The following is a 16,638-nucleotide window of genomic DNA, read 5'->3' on the forward strand; positions in this document are numbered from 1 at the left end:
CTCCTATGACCGCCACAATCAAGCTACCTACAGAACATTCCTCACAGAGATCCTCCATGCTACGGATAGCTAGGACCGGATAGCTAGGACCGCCTCCCTCCCTCCTGCCTCAGAGTTGCCTCTTGGCAACTATGTATCTGTTCTCCCTCTCTACAGTTCTGTTACCTCAAGGATGTTCTGTAGTGGAATTAGACAGTATGCAACCTGTGAGACTGTCTTTTGCACTCAGCTTCATTCTCTTGAGATCCATCCTACTAGCTACACGCATCAGTGTTTACGCTCTCTGATCACTGAGTAGCATGCCGCGGGGTGGACGTGCCGTGCTTGGTGAACCATTTGGGTGGAAGGATGTTTGGGTTAGATGCCATTTGGGGCTCTCATGAAGAAAGCCACTGTGAAGATTCATGTCCTGGTTTTTGTGTGAGTGTCAGTTTTCTTCCCTCTAGAATAGACGCCCGTGAGCACAATTGTTAAGGAAGCTGCTTGAGCCTTTTCCACAGTGGCTGTACCACTTGGAATTCCCACCAACAGCGAACAGTAATCCAGATTTTCTGCCTCCTCACGGTCATTACCGTGTTTGCCTTAGCCAGTGCGGTAGGTGCACCGTGAGGTCTCACGGTGGTTTTCCTTCTATTTCTCTACTGGACGTGATGACGGTGAACATCTTTTTGTGTGCCAATTTGCCATCCCCTTCAGCAAAATATCTGTTCCTATCTGTTGCCTGTGTTCTAATGAATTGTTCTTAGCCGTTGAGTTTTGAGAACGTCTTTATATATTCTAGATACGGGTCTCGATGTTCCAGATAATCCTCTGTTGGATATTTTCTCCCAGGCAGAGCTGGTCTTTTCATTCTCTTCGCGTGGTCTTTTGCAGAGCAAGGTTTTAATGTTTGATGACCTGATTTGCCACTTTTTCCTTCCTGCATCGTGTCAGGTCTAAGATGGGATTTGAACTTGGGGCACCTGGTTGTGGAGACCACCCTCTTAACCACGATGGTTCAGATATAGCTGAGCTCCCCCCCCAACTTGGATCTTTCCCTCTATAGGTTCATTCCCTTCCTTGTCTCTTCAGAGGATGTCATCATCGTGCATCCTCCCTTTTGAATTTCTGTTCTCTTAGAGGTGTTTTTTGGTGGGCAAATGTTTATTGAGCACCTACTTGGTACTAGAGAGTGTGTTAGATACAGCAGTGGATAAGGCAGAAACTGCCCTCACGGGGCATACAGGCTGAGGGTGCACCTATCGGACTGGCTAAGACAAACACGATGATGACCACGAGGAGGCAGAAAATCTGGATCACTTTTACGCTGTCGGTGGGAATTCCAAGTGGTACAGCCACTCTGAACTAGGGAGAGAAGTCTAGGGTGCAAGGAGCAGGGAGGGAAGCTTTTTTGAGGCAATGACGTGTGAACTGAGGCCTCAAGGATGGGGTGGAGGATGAGAAGAAGAAAGGAAAAGTATTCCAAGTAGGGGGAACAGCATGTGCAAAGGCCCTGAGGCAGGAGGACGTGCACCCCCTTCACAAAGAGAACAAAGGTCTGTAGGTTGGTGTGCAGAATTCAAGGATGATGGGATAGGTACTGACTGGAGAGGGCCAAGGAGGGGCCAGACCTGTGGCCAATAATAGATGAGGGAACTGAGGCCCAGGGGAGTTAAGTGACCCTCTGAGGACAAGAGGCTGAGAAGTGATGGGCCTTGGTTTTGTTTTTAGAGATAACCCATCCCTACCTTGAAACTGCTCATAGCTTTGAGGAGAAGAAAAGGTCCCTACACAAGCAGCCCGTCTTCAGAAGGCTGCAGCTGTGGGTACATGACCCAGGCCTCAGCGTTTCTGTTTTAAACAAGGTGTTGAGGCACCTGGGTGGCTCAGTGGGTTGGGCCTCTGCCTTCGGCTCAGGTCATGATCTCAGTCCTAGGACAGAGCCCAGCATCAGGCTCTCTGCTCAGCGGGGAGCCTGCTTCCCCATCGCTCTCTGCCTGCCTACTTGTGATCTCTGTCTCTGTGTCAAGTAAATAAATAAAATCTTTTTAAAAAAAATAAATAAAGTGTTGCTTTCAGCTTCTCTTGGGGGCTTCCCTCTCATGCTGCTAAGGCAGAGGTCCCAAATCCTCACCTGTGTCTATCCCCACATCCTGGGAGAGAGGGTGAGTGGGACTGCGGAGTGACAGCGGGACACAATTTCTCAGCTGGCTTTGCCCTTGGCCACAGCGCACAGCTCTGGAAATAGCCACTCTCCCCACCCCCAAGTCTCATGCTTGGGTGGTTTCCCCCTTCCTATTTCTCCATTCCAAGGCAGGGGGTAGGGGGGGTGCCCCTTGGGGAATAGGGATGGGGAAGGAGGAAGCAGGGGCGTCGGACAGACAGACGGATACCTTGTTTCAGGCTGTGGGAGGACGGGACTGACTGCTTCCTCGGCAGCCAGCCCACGGGAGGGGTTTGTGGAAATCCTGCCCACCCCTCCCACCGCAGCCTCCTGTCCTACGTGGCTCCCGGCCCAGAATCGTGCCCAGCGATCACAAATGGGGCTTTGTGTTCCCGAGACAAAGAACACGCTCCTTACCCCCAACCTGGGCCAGGGCTTGTCTTTCTTGCCCCAGACTTGGCCTTGGAAGGGATGGGGCCACAGGAGGGGAACTGAGGTCTAGAGACAGGCAGGTCTGTGGAGCCAGAAGAGGGGTCTGCCCCTGGTTTGGGGGTGGACTTGGAGCAGAGAGACAGTATGTTGGCAGAGATGAAGCTACTGTCCTAGGCACTGTGGGCAGAAAGGAAGTAAGAAATAATACGACTATTATCGCCGCGAGAGAGGCCAGATTCCAGCCCCGGAGGGGAACAGAATTCTGTTTAACCCAGCAAGTGTGTTTTGAGTCTTTCTTACGTGCCAAGCGGTGTGGGAGGCACGGCATGAATCAGACATTGTCCCTGACATTTAAGAGATAAGACGAGCGTGTAAAATACCACAAAACAAGAGAACAAGAGACCAAGGTCGCAGAATGGTGCCAACAGGCAGGGGTGAGGGGGTGTGGGGAGGGGTCGTGGCTGCCTTCCCGGAGGCTGCAGGCCATCCACAGAGCTGGGGCAGCCGAGATTTCAGAAACGGGAGGCAGCGCGGTGTATTTTCTGAGGATGAAAAGAAGCTCATGTCTGGATGTCTGGGGAAGCCCTCTGCTGCTGCCCGATTCCCTTGTCTGTTTTCTCGTCTGCGTATCACTTCCTACTTCCTACTGAGAGTGTCTTCTTCAGTGGCAAGCAACTTTTGTCAGCTCCCCACGCTCCTGAGAGCCCCAGGGGAGCAGGGCTGGGCGGTCCTATACTTCGCTGTATCCCTACTGCCTGGGACACAGTAGGCACTTGACGCAGATCAGCTGAATAAAAGGAATATTCATACAAAGAATATACATGTAATCGTTCGTGGCATCCGGATGGTGGTGTGGAGATGGTTGTGTTTCCCCCACGACTTCGGGTTTCTCTTTTAGCATTTTTTCCCCTGTCATCCAAGTCTTTGAGCATATCCTTCTTTTTTTATTTTATTTTTTTAAAGATTTTATTTATTTATTTGACAGAGAGAGAGAGAAATCACAAGCAGGCAGAGAGGCAGGCAGAGAGAGAGGAAGAGAAGCAGGCTCCCCGCTGAGCAGAGAGCCCACGCAGGGAGAGCTCGATGCGGGGCTGGATCCCAGGACCCTGGGATCATGACCTGAGCCAAAGGCAGAGGCTGTAACCTACTGAGCCACCCAGGCGCCCCATGAGCATATCCCTCTTAACAACCATGTTCTAGTGCATGATATTGACACGACATTGTCTCTACTTTGCTAGCCCCACCCCTCCTCGTTTTTAATCCAGTTGCATGGGTAGGAGATCAACAAGGGAACAGGAAAAGGAGGGAAGGGGCTTTCCTAATGGAAAGCAGGGTAGGGCGAGGGCACTGTGGGTGTGGGGAGAGGAGATAGGAGCAAGATCTTAAGAGTGTTGAGTTCAGGAGTGTCTAGAGGGCTATGTGGCTGGGGAATCTGGTGCCCAGTGGTGTGTTGTTGAACTGACGCCGCCCCCCACCGCAAGCCCCCCGCATTGTAGCATTTGCCAGTTTCCATGGGGGTCGGTTCTCCTGCCACGGATGGTTTCACGTTCCCACTGTGGCGTTTGCTGGACATCGAGTGGGAGATGGGCACAGCCATCCCTGACCTTGGAGTCTATCAATCAGAGTTCTCCGCTGAGATGCGAAGCCCCAGGTTCTTCCTGCGCCGCAGCCTGGAGCCGTACTGGCTACTGAAGCGTGGTTGCTCCATCACTCCCTGGAATTCAGGGTGGGGCCTGGTGTTCCACTTAGGGGGAACTCGGTGTCAGGCACAGTCATGGGGTTAGGATGTCCTCCTATGGCCATGACTCTTGCTGAGTCTTTGCTATATGCCAGGCTGTGCTAAACATCTGACTTTTTCTTCATGTCATCCTCACACCCAGGCAATGAGGTGGGTGCTGTTACTATGCCCAACTTACAGATAAAGAAACCGAAGCCCCCAGAAGGTGTCCGAGAACACCCAGCTCATAGTGTAGGTGCCACAATTCAGTCCCAGGTTGGGTTGACCGGATGTTAGAACTTCTGCTCTTATCCCACGAGCTGAGTGTCTCGGGCCACTGAAGGCAGCCCTCGTGTGCATCCCACGGGTGCTAGGCTAGGGAGAGAGCTGGCGGGAAGATGATCGTGGGTTTGTCTTTACGGGCTTCGAGGAAGTGGAACGGGAGGAGGCTAAGCATTTCTTGAGCACCTACTAGGTACCAGGAATGATGCAGCTGCCTCACACTGCCTCTGGATCAACTCTCACAACCACCCGTGAGAACGATGAGACCTTTCCCACGGGACAGCCCAGGCTTGGGTGCTTGTGAGCCTACTCTCTCCTCTCTGAGCTAGGTAGCACCCAGCAGGTGACACTCCTTCTTTCTGCCCCCTTCACCCTTTGGTCCTTTGACGGGAGCTGCCCCGGGAGACCTCAAACCCTCTGCCAGTTTCAAGTCAAAACTTTTCAGAACAACAGGAAGTGGCCAAGCCATTCGGAAAGTTTGAGGACTGAGGCCACAGTCCCGGGTGCGTTTCAGGCTCCAGTGCTGGTTATTGGACAGGTGACAGAGCTGGCTCCCTGGAGGCCTGGCCTGCACATTCCATAGACTTCATAACCTCCCTGCGGGCCTGGGGAGGGGCATCTGGGAATGCGACTTCTTGCTCAGCTCCGGAAGACTGGCCGAGCTGGCTGATGGCACTTTGGCTGGCAACCCAGGTGGCCCCAGGACCGGGCCCTTCAGGTTTCATCAGGGGTCCCTAAAGGTCGGAGAGCCTATCTGAGGTCTCTGCAGGAGCTCAGAAAAAAAAGGGTTAGCCAAAAGCTCTCATCTAGGGGGGGGGGTAAGAAAGGGACAGGGCGCCTGTCTTGAAGCAGCACGCGCACAGCAAGTACCATTATCCTCCGGTAAGGCTCGGGATCACTAGTAAGGCGCACAGAGGAGGTGGGTGGTAAACACTCACTTGTGGCCACCGCGGTTCTGGATTCGACCCTGATCACCTCTTGTACCCTGCTGAAGGGTACCCTGCAATACTTCTAAGCCTTGGGGCCGGCCCTGCTAGACCCATATCCCAGATGGGTAACTGAGGCCCAGTCTTTGGAAGTTGGAGACTCGGCAGACAGCGGCCAGCTGGGGGTAGAACTCAGAGAATCCCTTACCAGCTTGGCTGGAGTGTTGGGTGGGAAGTCAAGGGGGGAGCTTGGGAGGCAGATCACTGGCTACTCCAGGGGCTGTTCCAGGCCCTCCTGGTCCCACCAGTCTGGGCGTTGGCTGGAGCAATCATTCAGCTGGGGCCTTCCCATTGGTGCCCAGCCCTGGGCTGACCGAAGTGAGTCAGGCTTGGTGCCAGCTCTTCCAAGAACTCTTAGGCGGGTAAACAACAAACTCATAGGGAGAAATGTGTAAGTATCTGTCCGGGGACAGGCTCTTCCTGTTGCATTGTTTCAGATGTGTTTTTCAAACTCCAAGTTTTGACACTTGAGAAATGGACAAACGTGGAACTGAGAAGCAGAAAAAAAGAGAAGGATACCTCTCTCTGGGGTGGAAGGGTATCTTGGAAGGCTTCTTAGGAGAGGTGATGTGATGCTTGAGTTGTACCTTGAAGGATAATAGTAATAATAATAATAATAGCAAACCCTTTCTATAAGCTTCTTTTTAAAAAATTTTTTATTATTTATTTGACAGACAGAGATCAGAAGTTGGCAGAGAGGCAGGCAGAGAGAGAGAGGGGGAAGCAGGCTCCCCCCTGAGCAGAGAGCCCGATGTGGGGCTTGATCCCAGGACCCTGGGATCATGACCTGAATCCACGGCAGAAGCTTTAACCCACTGAGCCACCCAGGCGCCCCTTCTATAAGCTTCTTATGTGCTTTGTGTTTTATGTTATGTTTTGAGACCTGTATCTGCTTCTTTCTTATCTGCTTTATCTCATCCAATTCTCTCAAAACGCTATGAGCAAAATATTATGCTATTCCTGTTGAACAGACGAGAAAAGCAAGCCAAGGCACAGAGAGGTTAAGTGACTTGCTCAAGACCACACAGCTAGCAAGCAGTGGAGTTAGGATTCAAATCCAGAAAGCAAGCCAATTACTGCCTGAGGCCTTCCCTGAGCTATCTAATCCCTCTGAACCTGTTTCTTTATCCATGAAATGAGGGCGATAGTGCAATAGTACTTAGTGCACAGAATTATGGTGAGGATACAATCCCCGGAAACCGCTTAGAACAGTGCCTGGCACACGGTAAGTGTTCAAAGAGTTGTAAATGACTTCTGTCGCCGCCGTCGCGGTTGTCTTCAGGCTTCCCCTCCCCCTCCGGCCGCAGCTGCCTCCCCCGCAGTGCCAGCCCGTGACGTGGGAGCTGCCGCTCGCACAGTCTGGGTTTAATTGGAAACTAAACGAGAAGAAAGGGGATGTTCGAGGCCCCTCCCATGACTCTGAACGGAACCCCCCCCCCCCACACACACACCCCGCCGCTCGCCCCGGGGCATGTGCGACTCCCTCTTTAGTGACACCTCCCGCCGACCGCGGGTACTGCTCCCGCACAGAGCACGCGACTGGGACCGAGGAGGCGGCGCCGGGATGGGAGGCAGGGGAGGGCTGCGGAGGTGCGACTGTGCTGGAGGGAGGGCAGGCAGGGGACAGGCTGTGTCTTCTGAGCTCGGTGCCAGCTCACCACGAGCCAGAGGCCACGCCCGCCTTGGCCGTGGGCCGCTTCCCACCTGGCAGTCTCAGCGCGCCCAGGTCTCCGTGGCCGGTGCGCTCGGGCGCGCTTAGCTGGGGTGCCGGCAGAGGGCGCGCGAGGGGGCCCGGGGACGGGCGGGGGACACGCGGGAGGCGGGATTGGGGGGAGGGCCCTGGGCTGCCCCTCCCGCCCCCTGCCCGCCCACCCGGAGCTCCAGACCAGGAGGCAAGAGCTGCGGGTGCCCCCTGCGCGCTCTGCCTCCTCCGCGCCCCCGCTCCTACCTGTAGAGTCCGAGGGTCTCCCCCTCCTCGGACACCTATTCTTTCTCCTCCGGAAACCTCCCGCCTAGCTACCCGCGTCTCACATAGGCGGCGCTGGGATCCCGGGACGGAGCGCCAGGTTCGCAGCTGGTGACATGTAGATGCCCCCTCGGTGGTCCAGCCTCGGCACCTGGGCGCCCTTCTGCCCGTTAAAGTTTGGGGCTGGGCGCCATGGCCAAGAGCAGCTCCCTGAATGTTCGCGTGGTGGAGGGCCGGGCGCTGCCCGCAAAGGACGTGTGAGTACCCGGGGGCGAGTCGCGGGTGAGAGGTGCTGCGGACATGGGATGGGGCGGGGGTCGCCCGTTCCGCATGCCGGGGAGGAGCGGTGAGGTGGGCACGGGGTTCCTGTCTAAGACACAATATTGGTGCAGATCGGCCTCCACAGGGCTAAAACCTCATGCCCATCGCTGTCCTATCGGAAAGGGGCGCCCAGACTTAGCAGATGCGCCACCCTGCCCCAGGAAGGGGGATGTCTTTGTTCCTGGGATGTACTAAAGGGGATTGGAGGGTCGGATTTTGTTGGAGCTGGGAGGGTAGTGTGTGGGGGGTGTCTCTTCCTTAGTTCAGTCAGGTACCAGAGGTGGAGCTTCTCCAGACCAGGGTGGGTGCCTATCTAAGGAACCCTGGGAAGAAAGCCCAGAGCACCGGGTGGCCCCAGCATTCCTCTGTGTGCATCTGGTGTTTAGGTTCAAAGACAGTCATCAGATGGCCCACCAGCCAGACCTGGGGGAAACTGGGGTCCTCTGGATCCAGAGCCCTGAGCTCCTCAGCAAGGAGCTCCCTGTGTGGGCCTTACCTGGATGCTGAGCCTCTTGAAGACTCCACCCCCAAGCCACCCCCTCCCCCAGTAACACCCTGTCCAGCCAGGTGTGATGGGGGCTGGAGGACCCCCGGGTTCCTGTGGGTACCAGTCCTTGGCTCTGCTTCCTCTAGGGCTGAGTCAGCAGTTGCCGAATCAGCAGAATGGCAGGAGGGGTCCCCCTCCTGCTTGGCCTGGAGCCCAGAGGGGCTCTGAGGTGTCAGCACCTGGGACAGGTGTGGGATCCTTGGCAGGACGTCAGCTGCGTGACCTTGAACCTGGTCCTCTTGGGTCTCGATTTCCCGCCTGGACAATGGGAGCTCTGGACAGGGGCTATCCAGCCTGGAGAAGCTGTGTGGGGTGGAGAACCTGTTAGGATTTACCCCGTGGCCAAGGGTGAGCAGAAACCTGGATTCTAACCCTCTACCGAAGCTGAGATGAGGGCTTAGCTGTATTCTGATGCCCCCCAGCTGTGGGTCCCCAGTGAAGGGTTTCCGGCCTTTGATTTTAGGAACTTTGCCCCTCCCCAACCCTGGGCTGCTGAGAGAGGTTTTAGCTTCCCTTCATCCTCATCAGCTACCCCAAATAAACATGCCCCTGAGATAGAGGCAGAGCGCTTGCTGTGTGAATGCGGCATCTGGACAAGCCCCTGCTTCCCTCCTTCTGGGACACCCTCTCAGAGCCTCGGAGAATGACATTCTGGAACTGTCAGGGCAGTGAGGCCAAGAATGGGGGCCTGGAAACTGCCAGAGGGCTGGGGCGGGGTAGGGGGGGGCCCTCCAGAAATCAGGTTTCCATCTTCCGGTCCTGGGTGAGGCCATTAGAATGTGGACATGGTTCACGGTGGGGACATGGCTTATGGGGTGGACACGGCTCGCGGGGGGTTCCTTCTGCCTCTCCTGCAGATGGGGTTAACTCATACCTGCTTCCTACACCTCTTGGCCGCCCTTTCTCCCCCCAAGTTCTCGGGTCAAGGTGAGCCCCAGAGCAAGGATGGGAAGAAGTCCCTAAGCCCTAGTTGGAGATCCAGCCCTCTGCCTCAGTTTCCTTAGCTGTTGGCTCCCTTCTTCAGAGGGGCTGTCCTCAGAGCCTGCTGGGATCTCCACACCCAGGGAGACTCTTAGACGGGGGTGTGTTCTCTCTCTGGTTGCCTAAGGGAAAGGACCCAGCCTCATTCTGAAGCCTCATCAGGTTTGAGGGTGGGGTCTGACCTGACTCCGGAGGAGGCCTCCACTGACAATTTTGAGAATTACTCATGTTAATCATAGTAGCTGTAAGTCGTCCAGGGCTTACTCTGGGCCAGGGCCTATACTTAACACTTCCTGAGGTGCTATAAGCATTTCCATTTACAAATGGGGGAAACAGGCCCAGAGAGGCAAAGTCACTTGCCCGAGGTCACACAGCTGGGATTTGAGCCCTGACTGGCTCCATGTGTAAGCCACACTGAGCAGGCAATGGCTGAGGGGCCTTCTTTCCCACGCTTAAACTGGGGCAGGGCCCATGGGAGAGGTCAAGGTTCTGGAGAAATTGAGGGTCTGGTGGGGGCACCCCTCCTGCCACAGCTGCTTCCTACCTGATGGGAGCCTGATAAGGCCCTTGTGCGTCAGAGCCATGGAGCCAGCAGCGAACTTGGCTCCCGAGGGGGGGCCCCAGGGTCAGGCCTGGTTGACGGAAGGGGGCGTGTCTCCCAGTTCTTTGCTACTGGGATCCCAGCCAATCTTCCTCCACATCTGCTGTTGGGGAAACTGAGGAATGGGACCATACCTAAAAGAGGCTCAGAGATAGAGAACCCAATCAGAGAAATGAGATCTAGGGGTCACCCAGCCACAGGCATCCCAGGGCGTAGGGCCAGATTAGGAAACTGAGGCTCTCAAGGTTACTCAGCCCAGAGGGTCTGAGGTAGATTCAGAAGGGGAAACTGAGGCCTAGGGCACTACTCAGAAGGGAGTTCAGCAGTAGAACCCAGAAAAGAATGTAGGGACATAGGCCACCACCCAGCCTGAGCTGTTCAGGGAAAGCGGCCAGATGGGGAAATGGAGGCACTGGAGCACCCCCACGGAGGGAGCTGGGAGCAGGAGTCCAGAGAGGAAAGTGAGGCGCAAGGAAGGACTCATCCAGCAGACAAGGCTCAGACTGCCACTGGCTCCTGGTGCCAACAGCCCCTCCCCTGAGATCCCATGGTAACTGTGGATTGGTGACTGATTAGAGATGGCAGAGAGAGTGTGGGGCCTGGGACATCAAAAGAGGGGGTCACTTGGAGAGAGCTGGGGTGGAGGGGACATTGGATAGGAGCATGCGTGCTGAGCCCCCTAGACCTGGGTTTGAATTCCGACTCAGGAGGGGGGTTGTGGGATGGAGGATACAGGTCCTCCCCCAAGGAGCTCACAGTTCAGAAGTTGGAGGGAGACAGACACTAAACACAGAGAGAAACAGGGAGCAAGATGCTTTCTGGTGCCCACGGGGATTGGAGGTCAATTTCACAAAGGACAGAGGTGGTCAGGGATGGCCTCTCTGAGGTGGTGACTTTGGGGCTGAGGATTGAATAGCAGGACTGAGCCAGCCATGACAAGATCGGGGACAGTGTCTTAGGCAGCTGCAATGGTGAGTGCAAAGGCCCTGAGGCTGCACTCAGAACTTGGGGGAAGACAAAGGAGGCCTGTGCAATGGGACAGAGGGGAGATGAGGGCCCTAGTGGACAGCTTGGGATGGGGCTGGTAACTCTTATTATGAAGGGGGGATGGAGCTGCGTTTGGTTGGCTCATGGCTCATGCCTCCTCAAGGGGCTGCTGTTGGTTGTGGTTTTGAAATCTGGGTGCCCTGGTCTGTGCCAGCAGAAGCAATCTCACTGGGCTGAGCACTGGGAGTCCCCCCCACCCCAGGGAAAATCTGGAGGAAATGAAAAGTTGGCTGAGAGGGTAGGGGGTCCTGGAGTAGAGCTCTGGGGCCAGCCCATGATGCCTCCCACCCCGCGTTATCTCCTTTAGTTCCTCCAGCCACCCCTACCCCCGCCGCCCCCACCAGGAGATGTGTGTTACCATTACAGGGAGGAAAACCCAGCACCCACAGAGACGGGGGGTGGGGCTTGTTAGGTTCCACAGCGAGCAGGCGGTAACCCCGAGAAACCTCTCTAACATGGGCTGTTGACCATAGCTCTGGGCTTCCTGGGACCAGCCCTGGGATCTTTGTGGCCTCAGTCCTCAGTGTTCTGTTTCTATATGTGGAAGCCTAGAGAGACCACGCATGGGGGTCGGGCATCAGTGGGTGGGCTGTGTACCCATGACATCTCCTGCCGGTCCCCTGAGATTCTGCTTCTTACCCCGACTTGCTGTGTGACCCTGGGCCAGTCCCCTTCCCTCTCTGGGCCGCAGTTGCCCCATCCATACATAATGAGGGTGGACTGGGACCTCCACTTGTGGCTGCCCCCTCAACCTCCCTCCTGAACGTCCTCCCGCAGGTCTGGGAGCAGTGACCCCTACTGCATCGTGAAGGTGGACGACGAGGTGGTGGCCAGGTGAGGAGTGGAGAGGCCGGGCCTGGGGGAAGAGGAACAGGGCAGGGAATGGAGGAGGAGCTCCTTCTAGACCTGAGAGGTCCAGGCACAAGATTTGACGTTGAAAAGAGGAGCCGGGTGAGGGCAATGTCTATGCCAAGAGCGGACGAGGTGCCTGCCAGTGGATGCTTTGTGCTTTGGCCCTTCTGGGGACAGACAGCTGGGGCTCCCAGCTCCCCTCTCCATCCTGCCCCTCCGACTGGCCGACACCTTCCCCCTGGACCAGATGATGTCCCTGCCAGTGTCCTGGGGCTGACTCAGCGGCTGCCCGCCTGTGCCTCCCACCGTGGCCTCCCTGGAGGCGGGCATCTCACGCTTGGCTGGGCTGGCTGGTTCCGGGCCTGCTGGGTGCTGCGGGCACTGGGGCGTGTGTGTGTGTGTGTGTGTGTGTGTGTGCATGCGTGCCCAGCTGGGCCTTCTTGTGAGTGGTGGGGGGTGTTGAAGGGCTGACGTGAATGTCTATGACTGATGTGCGTGTCCCTGGGGGTGTGCAGCTCACAGGCTCACACTGTGTACCAGTGGAGGGTGTGTGTGTGTGTGGTGTGTGTGTGCGCGTGCGCGTGTGTGCGTGTGCGTGTGTGCACACCCGTGGGATGCCCTGCATACACACGTGAGCACCAGTGTCTGCTTGTTTGGGTACACAGACGCCTTCGTGAGCACAAGTGAGGACATGAGGGTGTTTGCTGCGTGAGTGAGTTTGGGCAGGGGGGAGGGACGCGGGGCTTGGCGGTGGTTGGCTCCCGCCCCAGCAGGCCGAGGGACAGCTCTCAGCCCCCGCAGGCCTGAGGGGTGTGGGTGGGCAGGTGGGCGGGTGGCTGAGGCCTGGGTTCCTATGGAGACAGCAGGATTCAGGATGCTTCTGGTGCTGGTTGCAGTCCAGAGGGGCTGGGGGCAGGGGGGTGGGGAGCCTGCATGGGGCAAGGTCAGCCTGCAGCATCCCAGCTGACCCCCTCCATTGCTCTCTATGCTCATGCTGCCCCCTCCTCATACGCCCCCCCCAAACCCACAGAGAGATTTCTGTGTGATCCCAGGCTGCTGTTCTGTGCATCTCTGGGCTCTGAAGAGGGACTTTCAGCTATGAAAAGAGGGGGACAGGGGGAAGAGGGTGTTTGAGAAGATGGGTCCATCTGACTGTGGTGCTCTGGGCTGGGGTAGAGGGCAGAGTGTGCATCACTGTGTGCCTCTGTGTGGATTTGTTCACGGTCTTTGTTGGGGAAGAGGGCAGGGCAAGGGGTAAAAAGAGTGGCCCAATTCTGGTTCAACCCAATTCTGCAGCCATAGATTGGGTGTGTCTTCATTGGGCAAAGTGGGTTCCTCGTTCCCTGCTGGATAAAGTGAATAGGCAGGGGTGTTGGAGTGAGGATGCTGTGTGTGTGTGTGTGTGTGTCTGTTTCTAAGCTTGCTTGGGTCCCTAACCCACCTGTGGTTCCCTCTCATTTCCCGAGTGCTCTGGCTCCTGCTGACTTTAAGTTCTCTTGGCCCCGCACACATCCCATTCCCCAACCAGTGCTTTCCTGTTCCTCAGACTCAAGTTCACTCCTGCCCCAGGGCCTTTGCACATGCTGTCCCAGCCATCTCGTCCTCATCTTCTCTTCCCCCTTTGCCTGACTGGCTCCTGTAGGAAGCATTTTCTCACTCCTTCAATCCACACCCCCAGACCTAGCCAAGTGCCACTGAGATCACCCCAACCACAGGACTTGTCTCACTGTGTCATGTGTCATAAGAGTTCAGGAGGGAGTACCTGCTCACTGAAGGGGACTCTGTGGGGGCAGGGTCCTGGGCACCTCTTCATCTGATTCTCCATAGCCCACAAGATTTGGCACACAGGGTATTCATGGAGTGAATGAGTGAATGAATGGAATTTGCATGTTGTCAGCTGTGTAAGGGATTCTGTGTGTGTATCTAACATCTGTCACCGTACGTGTGTAAATGTGTGTCTGTGGATCTCTGTGTCTATGAGTTGGGCTTTTTTTGGTTTTGTTTTGTTTTTGATCTGTGTATCTATGTGAATCTGTCTGTTTTCTCTGTATCTGTATGTGTCCATATGTAAGAAACACATAGATATGCATTTCTAGAAATTTCTGAGGATGCGTATGTGTATCTGTGTGTATGGGAATGTGTCTCTGGCATTCTTGGTGTGTCTGTGAGTGTCTCTCTTTTCATGTCCAACCTTGTGGGAATGTATGTGTGTGCGTGTGTGTGTAGGTCTCGGGGTATGTGAGTGTTGGGGTTTCTGCGTGTGTATTTGTGTTTTGTTTTTTTTGTTGTTTTAAGAAGGCTCCATACCCATCATGGAGTCCAACGTGGGACTTGAACTCATGACCCTGAGATCAAGACCTGAATTGAGATCAAGAGTCGGACGCTTTACTGACTAAGCCACCCAGGGACCCCTCGTGTGTGTATCTATGCACATCATGGATACAAGTGTGTGGTTTGTGTGCATGTGTATATCTGGGTCCCCAGGTGTCTGCCACCTGTGTGGCCCAAGGGTCCCCAGCCCCCTGTGCCCTCCCTCTGCAGAACAGCAACTGTCTGGAGGAGCTTGAGCCCCTTCTGGGGGGAGGAGTACACCATTCACCTGCCCTTGGATTTCCACCACCTGGCCTTCTACGTGCTGGACGAGGATACAGTGGGGTGCGTGTACTGGGGACCCCTGCTTGAGCACCTGGGGGAAGACGGGATGCCCCAAAGCAAAGTATCCACCCAACTGACCCTTGGTGCCTGTTCCCGCTATTTATTGACTCGGACCCTCATCTGCCACCTTTCCACAGGCACGATGACGTCATTGGCAAGATCTCGCTGAGCAGGGAAGCGATTGCAGCCGACCCCAGAGGTGGGCGAGGGACAGCAGCCTTCAGCTGGGCAGAGGGAATATGGTGGCCATGTCTAGACTGGGCATTTGCGAGCATGTAGCAAGTGGCAGGAGAAGCAGTCTTCAGGGGAAATTATTTCAGTTGTTGATTTTTCTTTTTTCTCTTTCTTTCTTTCTTTCTTTCTTTCTTTCTTTCTTTCTTTCTTTTTTTTTTTTGGAAGAGAGAGTGAGAGAATGCTCATGCCCAAGTGGGGTGGGGGGGAGGGGCAGAAGGAGAGGGAGAGGGAGAATCTTAAGCAGGCTCTTTGCCTAGCATAGAGCCTGACACTGAGCTTAATCTCATGACCCAGAGGTCATGACATGAGCTGAAACCAAGTCAGATGCTTAAACGACTGAGCCACCCAGGCACCCCATCAGTTGTTGGTTTAAAAAATATTTTTTAAAATTTATTTATTGAGTAGTTAATTACTTTACGTAGTTCCATATTCAAAAGGTATAATTAGCGGGGGAGACTATCCCTCTCTAACCCAGCAATTCCATTTTCATTTTAAGGTTGTCAGTTTCTTGTATATCCTTCTAGAGATAATTATTCTTTTTTTTTTTTTTTTAAGATTTTAGTTATTTATTTGAGAGAGAGCAGAAGTAGGGGGAGCAGGAGAGGAAGAGGGAAAAGCAGGCTCCCAGCTGAGCAGGGAGCCCAACATGGAAATCAATCCCAGGACCCAAGGATCATGACCTGAGCCAAAGGCAGCCGCTTAACCGACTGAACCACCCAGACACCCCTAGAAATATTTTAAATAGGTTTATTTATTCCAAGTGCTTTCCATGAATCAACTCATTTAATTATCGTAATGAGCCTGTGAGATAGGTACCCTTATTCTGCCCGTTCCACAGGCAGACCTCTCAAGGTAGAGGGGATTGGTTAGTTGGCTTGCCCGGGATCACAAAGTTGCTAAGTGGGATGGCTAGGATTTGAACCAAGATTGTCTACCTCCAGTCTGTGCTCTTAATATGGCACTGTATATGTTTGGTGCTCTGCTCATAGGAATGGCAGTGTGTTATACTCACTCTCTGTCCCTTGCCTTTCATTTCACCATCTACACTGGAGATCTTTCCATATTGGTTCCTCAAGAGCTTCCACATTCTTTGATCTTTGATTTCGTGGCACTCCATTGTGTGGCTAAATCATCATTTATTTGGCTGGTTCCCTCCTGATGGGCACTTGGGTGGCTCACTGTCTCTTCCTAGCTCAAACAATACAGCCATGAATAGCCTTGTACAAATGTGATTTCACACATGTGCAAGTTGTATCAATCAGTTTGATAAATTCATAGAAGTAGATGGGTCATATTAGCACATTACAGAGTTGTTGCTCAGTTACCCTCTTTGGAGGACGTAACAATTTGCCTACCCTGCCAGGGTATCTTTGCCAGCAATTACCAAACTCTTTGATCTTATATCTGATAGGTAAAAAAATTTTCTCTTTGTGTAGGTTATTTTGTATTTCTCTATGAATGAGATTGAAAGCCTTTTTGCATATTTAAAAGTTGCTTTATTTCCTTTTTTGTTTGTTATTTATTTGTTTGTTTGTTGCATTGCCCCCCATGGGGTTGTGTGGCTTGTCTTATTGATTTGTAGGTGCTCTTTACATATTAGGCAAATAGTTTTTCTCCCTTTGTCACTTATGTTTTTGCTTATCATTTTTTTCTCTGTATAAAATCTGTTTCTTTTTCTCTAGTTTTTATGGATCTTGTTTTTCTGTGATATCTAAAAAGGTCTTCCCAACTCTAAGATAAATTTTTTTAAAGATTTTATTTATTTATTTGACAGAGAGAGATCACAAGTAGGCAGAGAGGCAGGCAGAGAGAGAGAGAGAGGAGGAAGCAGACTCCCTGCTGAGCAGAGAGCCCGACTCGGGACTCGATCCCAG

General features: G+C 54.0%; 1 protein-coding gene across 7 annotated transcripts in view; it reads left to right on the plus strand.

Annotated features, from left to right (window-relative positions):
* Positions 1–5,069: 5,069 nt before the first annotated feature.
* Positions 5,070–16,638, plus strand: part of RASAL1 (RAS protein activator like 1) — a 30,607-nt gene continuing 19,038 nt past the window's right edge. For 4 of the 7 annotated variants that reach the window (XM_082698390.1, XM_082698391.1, XM_082698392.1 and 1 more), the window contains exons 1-4: positions 7,191–7,783; positions 11,801–11,857; positions 14,417–14,530; positions 14,668–14,729. In XM_082698390.1, the coding sequence (XP_082554516.1) occupies positions 7,719–7,783; positions 11,801–11,857; positions 14,417–14,530; positions 14,668–14,729 (298 nt within the window). In that variant the 5' untranslated portion in view covers positions 7,191–7,718. Of the gene's footprint in view, positions 5,457–7,190; positions 7,784–11,800; positions 11,858–12,540; positions 12,588–14,416; positions 14,531–14,667; positions 14,730–16,638 lie in introns of those variants that run through there. The other 3 variants (XM_082698394.1, XM_082698395.1, XM_082698396.1) reach the window with 3 other exon arrangements.

The sequence above is a fragment of the Mustela nivalis genome, assembly GCF_964662115.1.
Source record: "Mustela nivalis genome assembly, chromosome: 14".
Classification (NCBI taxonomy): domain Eukaryota; kingdom Metazoa; phylum Chordata; class Mammalia; order Carnivora; family Mustelidae; genus Mustela; species Mustela nivalis.